The 7108-nt window shown below is 46.8% G+C and overlaps 1 protein-coding gene across 1 annotated transcript in view; it reads left to right on the top strand.

Moving 5' to 3' along the window:
- FGF16 (fibroblast growth factor 16) overlaps positions 1-6265 on the top strand; it is a gene marked incomplete at its 5' end in the record, with an annotated part of 10718 nt that extends 4453 nt beyond the window's left edge. Inside the window, 2 exons of the mRNA XM_009074803.1 lie at positions 1532-1635; positions 5640-6265. Coding sequence (XP_009073051.1) covers positions 1532-1635; positions 5640-5885 — 350 coding nt within the window. The remainder of the gene's footprint in view (positions 1-1531; positions 1636-5639) is intronic.
- Positions 6266-7108: the final 843 nt, after the last annotated feature.

The following is a 7108-nucleotide window of genomic DNA, read 5'->3' as shown; positions in this document are numbered from 1 at the left end:
TCCCTGTTTGGACTTATTTTCAGCTAAAAGCAAGCAGAGACAGGGTCCAGCTTGCCTGCCTGGCTTGGAAGGGCTGCTTTCCCTTCCTGCTCCTGGTGTTTCTGAAGGTAGGATGTGTCCTCAGGCTGGGGAGTGTAGCTGGACATATTTCAGCCTGTAAAATGTCTGCACTGGTCCATAAAGCATGTTTTGTGCCATTTGCTTCCCTGTTTGTCTCCAGGACTTGCTGATCCCAAGTCTATATTTCATCTCCCCCAGCACCCACTGATAGTAGGGAGGGCTGGATTCGGTGCACAAACCCCAGAGTAGGCAGGGCAAAATGAGGACAGAAAGTCTGATGGAAGGTGGCAAGACCAATTCCCTTGACTGCCAGTATCTGACTGATGAGTCTGCACTGAGCAAAGGGGGACAGAGGTGTCCATGGGCATGTGTCCTGTTCTGTATTTAGGCAGTGACGCAATATCATACGAGCATTATCGCATCCACACCTGGCTGAGCAGGAGATGTGCCCCAAGCTGAGGGGTGACCAGGAGCTGCAACTGCCACTGAAGTCAGCTGGCTCAGCTGGCTGCTCGTCACGCGGTGATTTTAGACCCAGGCATACTTTCAAGAGGAGCTCTGGGAGGTAACCTGATCAGAGCAGCAATTGCTCAGGACTGGATGTTTTGGGAGCTATATTAAGTGACCTGGAGCCACACTAAAGGTTAGAGCAACTTTCTCCTCCTATCAATGGAGATGTCCAGTTGTTAGATGAGATGAGGAAAACCCTCTTCCTTTACCTCCCAGCTAATTAGCTCAGCACTGGACATGGGCAAAGGCTGCCCATGACCTCTAGCTAGGGAGTGTGTGATATCCAGAATAACACAGTCCCAGTAATGTCTTCAGGAGGCTTTTCTGGGAAGTTTGAAGGTCCCCACCACTTGTGACATTGGGTAGAGACTGTATGTTTTTAAGTGCTTCACCAAGGGTTCTTCTATTACAAGTCTCTCCCCCACTGACACAGCTGCTGTCCCCCTTACTGGCAGTGGGGGTGCAGCAGGCAGATCCCCTAATTTCTTTGCCAGTTGAAATGAGGCTGCATCTCATTAGTAAAATATCTGACACCATGTGGGACTATCATCTCAATCCAGAAGCCAAAATCACTCTCCTTTTGGTGAAGAATAGAACCCAGCTTGGTAACAGCCTTCTGAAATTTCTAGTGGCAAAGCACAAGTTTCTACATCTGTCTTCTTGGTGATAATCAGGAAAAAAAATCCAAACCCAAAACAACAAAACCTCACAGAGATTTTCTTGTTAGGAAAGGTAATTCCTCTTGGGCAACTCAAATGCACAATGCTGGGGAGAAGCCCAGACTGGAAATCAGAAGATTGCATGCAGATGGGACTATAGATTTGAGAATTGTGTTGTTATTTATAAGGGAAACGGTTTCTAAGAAGTTCTGCAGGGGCTGGGAAAGGCTGGTTTGTGTTTGTTGCTGGATCCTGGCTTTGTTTTTATTCTCTGTATGATTTGCACTTCTTTTCTGTTTTAGGGATTTTGGAGTTTATTAGCCTGGCAGTGGGGCTGGTGAGCATCCGTGGGGTGGACTCTGGACTCTACCTCGGCATGAATGAGAGGGGCGAGCTGTATGGGTCGGTAAGTTTGAGCTGTGCTGATGACACCACTGCAACACACTCAGCACCACAGGCTCAGCAGTGTCACCAGTGTCTGTCACAAGTCCTTGGGCTGCCACATACCTCCATCCTAGCTGTGGTGGCTCTGCTGTTATAACATAAGTGATATATATGAATTAGGGTTGTGGAGGGAGGATTCACTCATGAGGTGAGAGCCCACAGTGGTGCTCAGCCCCCACACACTGCTTGGGGCTGTCCCAGGGAGCTAGGGGGGCTCATCGAGATTTTGTCTTTCAGAAATGGTGTGGCAATGGCCAGGTAAAGGCAGGGGGACATCAACATAAAACCAGGGGCTGTCTGTGTGTTTTCACTGCCTGACACATGAGTTGTACTCTCTGCACGGTCAGGGTCTGCACCTACCTGCACATTTAATGTCTGTTTAACTAATGGAAACTGAACTTGTGGCCTGAGTGTTACTGTAACATTCTGTACAACTCCTTTTATGAGTCAGGAGAGTTGCTTACAATTTCCTAGATGTGCCCTTTCCAGACTAAAATTTTCTATGTGTTTCCAAAAAATGACTGTAAACTCCTTGTTAGTTTTCCACTTCACACACAGGGTAGGGTTGCTGGGAAGAGCTTTGGTAATGTCTCCATCAACCTGAAGAGAGCTGAGCTCTCCTCTGCTTTCTGTTTAATTAAGTGTTTAGATTTGGAGTCAAACTATCAAGTGCTTCCTACAAGTGAATTGAACTCGGATTCCTTATCATTTAGCTCAATTCAATATAAAATAGTTATTTCTAATTAGCTAGAAGAATCACTTCTATTTTGAAAAATTAATTGCAATTCAGAGAGCAATTTTTAAGTCTCTTTTTCTGTAGCTTCTGCACTTCATTGATTCCTTTTCTTCAGATGTGCCATGGCCTTTAAGTCAACCCATCACCTGTGTGGGATTTTTTTAAATGCCTCTTCTTAGATTGTTGCACTGCCCTGTGTGAGGATACTGACTTTTAAGGATGGATCATAGTAAATGTAAAATGAAATAAAATAAACCAGTTTTGAACCACAGCAGAAGGCACATACATCCTCTACCAAATCAGATCAATCTCACAGTGTAAAAATTTAAACTCTTGTACTCTATGTACAGAGAAACCTTCAGAAAACCTTTGCTAAGCAGCAGTAATCCATGAGTTTCTCTCACCTTTCCTTCTCCCATTCCCACCTGAGACTGCCACAGACCCTTTTACTATTTAAGATGCAGTTGCTGATGTATATATGAGATACTTGCTCACAGAGGTTGTGGACTTCCCATGCCTGGAAGTGTTCAAGACCAGGCTGGATGGGGCTTGGAGCAGCCTGGTCTAGTGGAAGGTGTCTCTGCCCATGGCAGAGGGTTGGAACTGGATGATCTTTAAGGTCCTTTCCAACCCAAACCACTCTGATTCCCTAATAAACAGATACTAGCATGCACTCATAACGATTCTTTTCCCACCTCATTTCTAATTTCCCATTCTTATTTCTACCATAAACAGAAATTAAATGCAGAGACAGCAGTTAAATTACAAATGTGCAAGACATAGAGAAGGAAACCATCAGGATTCCATAAAGCACAAAAGGTCCTGAAGCACACTTCAGAAAGCAGGGCTGCAGTAGCACCTCTCCTGTCAAACCCCAAGGCTGCTCAGCAGCTCCTGGAGTTGCAGCTTTCCCTTGGGCCTGCAGAAAAGGAAGACACAAGCCTGTGTATCTCCCTCTCCAACTTCAAACCCTGCAGCTCTGATTGTGAATCGAGTTTCATGATGGGTTAATTAAATTCTAGAGCGTGTGTTCATGTTACAACACAAAACCAAAAATAGGATAACATTTTACAGCACTGAATCTGGAAATAGAATTAACCTGAAGACATAATCATGGGAGCTGTCGCTGCCCATGATGGCACAGGGGTTGGAATGAGATTGATCTTTAAGGTCCCTTTCAACTCAAACCATTCTGTGATCTTGTGCACCAGGCAGGATGCTGCAAGGACACAGTCAAACTGCTGCTCCAGACTGTGCTGGAGTCACGAGCCAGGTCCCCAAATAACCCTGGAGTTTTAAAATCTGGGACACGTGGGTTGTACAATGATGGCTTTTCAAACTCAAAAGCCACTACAGTATTCTTAATTAAAGGTCCATAAAACAGTGCCTGACGACAGCATTAGCATTACAATGGTATTTTGGGAGATTACAGTACAGCGGTATTTTTAAATTTTCAGCAAGTTTATTATTTCCCTCTGTGCCAATTTTGCCTGATCCGTGTGTTGATCCAGCCAGAGCCAGTCATCCCTGCAGCGACACGTGGAGTCCCCTCGGGACACACGGCTTTTCCGCCTGTCCCTGTTAACCTCGTGCCAACGTTTCTGTAAAGCCTCCCAACAATTTCAGAAATGCCACTAAGCAGCAGAAGTCACAGACAGCACCTTGCATGCTGCCTGTATGGTGTCAGGTTCAGTGGGGACATCCCAGGGCTTGGAAAGGAATCAGTCACACCTTGCAGATCACCCCAGACTTGCCAAACATTTTCCACAAACACTGTACTCACAACAGCTCAGTGAGGCATGGGTGAATGGGGGCAAAGCAGGAGCACATGAGTTCAGCCAGTCATCGGGTTCCAACGTGTTCCAAGTACATGGCATCCAAGGGGAAGGAAATCCGTAGTCTCTATTTATTGATGGATCGGATCTGGGAAGAGAAACTCATGGTTCCCTGGGTCTCAGATGGCCAGGGCTGTGGCCTAGGCTCTTGGAGGGTTCACAGCTCAACTTGAGATCTATTTACTTAGCAGTAAAACATTGAAAACAGGCTCTGAGTGCAGGTGAGCTCCTTGACACTACTTACTGCAGGCAGTAACATTTACTGAGCACTCCGTGTGCCATGGATAGGACACATTCCCTACCTTGCACACACTGTACCTACACAGTTTACAGGCCCATCTGAAAGGACCCCCATGTGCCCCCAGCATTCCCCCATCGGATGGGGTAGGATGCCTGTTCCCTCTGTGACAGCACAGCAGTGCTGGCAAAGCCACCTGTGTCTTCATGGGGCAGGGGGACAGCCACAGTCCCCACCACAGACAGGCACATCCCTGTACTGACATACAGAGATGGGAGGGAGAGGGAAGGAACACTGGGCATGAAATCATCAAATGGCCTCTGCCGACAGCCCTGGCTGTAAGGGCTGGAGGGAAAGGCCATGGTGACACCAGTGCCACCTGTTCCCTCTGCCCAGTGTGGCATGCAGGGGCCATGGGCTGGCATGTGCTCACCACATCACCTGTCACCACGCTAACTTGTCCCCAGGGTCTGACATTGCCAGTGCTGCACCTCATCCCTTTTGGTCTTGCTCCAGCCTCCCATCACAGCTTCCAGGCACTCCCGGAGATGAAACCCCAGGGAATGTTTTCATTCCCATCACAGTGTGTAGTACTGTGTGCCCTGAGCTTCCAAAGCAGTTCTCTCTCCAGTTTTCCTGTTTAGACCCTTCAGATGTGCTGCCTGCTGCTTCTCACACATGAGACAGTGTTTCTGGGGTGTGCAGTACCCTGGAAGGGGCTGCTACAGGGGGTACATGGCTGTGGGTGACAGTCCCCTGCACAAGACTTGTCCCTACCAGGCAGCACAGCCACCCCAGTGAGCTCCAAACTCCCACCCTGAGCACAGGCACCTGCCTGGCAGGTTTAGAGCTTTGCTGTGGCCCTGTTTGATTTATTTATGGGGTACCTTTGCAAAATGCACACTCACCTTCTCCTTCTCCTTTTCTCTCCTTCCTCCTCCAAGTCCAGAGGTCTCTAGGTCCCGACTTGTGCCCATTTCCAGCGCTCACCTAGGGGAAACATCCCCAGCAGAGCAGTCCCTGTCCTCAGGATAGCTTGGTGAAGGCAGCTGGGAAAACCATAGGAAAATAAAGTAAGGAAGGAGGAGAATTTTTTCTTTTGTTAAATTTTTGACACAAATGTCTCTTTCTTCCCCTCCCACCACTGCCCAACGCAGAAGAAGCTGACACGGGAGTGCGTTTTCCGGGAGCAGTTTGAGGAGAACTGGTACAACACGTATGCCTCGACCCTGTACAAGCACCCGGACTCGGAGCGGCAATACTATGTGGCTCTGAACAAGGATGGCTCTCCCCGCGAGGGCTACAGGACTAAGAGACACCAGAAGTTCACTCATTTTCTACCCCGGCCTGTGGACCCTGCCAAAATCCCTGCCATGTACAGAGACCTCTTCCACTACAGGTGATGGTTCCTGCAGCTGCCCCGTCAGTGTACATACTTGGGCTCCCAAGCTTTTTCCCAGAGCACTATATTAATAGTCATTCCATCATTCCTGTAAGCATAGATGACCTAGGGAAGCACTTACATTGAATTCAGACACTGCTGTTCCTCCTTGTTTCCAGCATATATGGAACGTGCGTTATTTATGGGGGGGTAGGGGAAGGGAGGGAGCCCTACATGTAACCTTTCATTTTCGTTCACTTTCTTTGCCTGGTTGCTACAAGAGAGGCCAAATATTCAATGTTATGGTTACTTAAAGGAACAAGCAGGTGAGCAAACCTGATCGCCAGGTGGGAAAAAACCCAGCCCAAAACAACCTAAAAATTAAGAGAAGAAAACAAAAGACTACAGAACTGCTGCAGATGCTGCTGCTGAGCATGAGATGGTTCCCTGCTAAGGAGAAGCCTTTCAAGTGGTGCCCTGCTTAAGCAGCCTGGGAGATTGCTACATGGATGATGCTCCATGGACTGGTCCTGATGTGTGGGATTCTTCCTGCTGTTGGGGTGGGAATGGGACGAGGAACATTATTCAGATGTAAGCATGGATACTGTGCATAAGGACAAAACTATTTATAAAATGTATATGATATTTATTTTATATATTTATTTATTTCAAAATAATTTTATTTTTAATGAGAGATGCTATGACCGGATTTTCATCAGGAAGAATAAGGTCCTACTGAAACAGGAAAAAAAATGAGTTTTAAGAGCTTATCGGCAATAAAATTGTCTTTATATTGTAGATTTCTTGCTAGCCCTTTTTTTTTTTGGTGCTCTTCAACAATTAACCTAGTATTTCCCCATCGATATGAACATTAAGGACCACTTCTAAAAGGTATTTGGATGGTAAAGATCAATTACATAAGCTCCAAACTCCTGTAGAAGGATGACATCAAATTCCAGGAGCCTGGGAAGTGCCACACAGCTCTTGCAGGAGTTCTGGGCAGCTGAACCACCTCACAGCTGCTGTGGATTTACTGTCCTGTTCAAATCCAAGAGGAGAAACATCTGGAGCATCTGCTGTATTTTGGGTGGACTCATCACTCCTGCAATAAAACCAGCACATCTCACATGAGACTTACCTGGAGCATCATGGAAAACCAGTGAAGAAAAAGTAGAAAGCAACAAAAGCAATTTTAAACCCTCTCATTTTTAAGCAATTCCCATGGATGAGGATCATTCCTGCAGG

The sequence above is a fragment of the Acanthisitta chloris genome, unplaced genomic scaffold (assembly GCF_000695815.1).
Source record: "Acanthisitta chloris isolate BGI_N310 unplaced genomic scaffold, ASM69581v1 scaffold10095, whole genome shotgun sequence".
NCBI lineage: Eukaryota > Metazoa > Chordata > Aves > Passeriformes > Acanthisittidae > Acanthisitta > Acanthisitta chloris.
The sequence above is the reverse complement of the archived record's forward strand: the minus strand, read 5'-3'. Positions and strand labels throughout refer to the sequence as shown.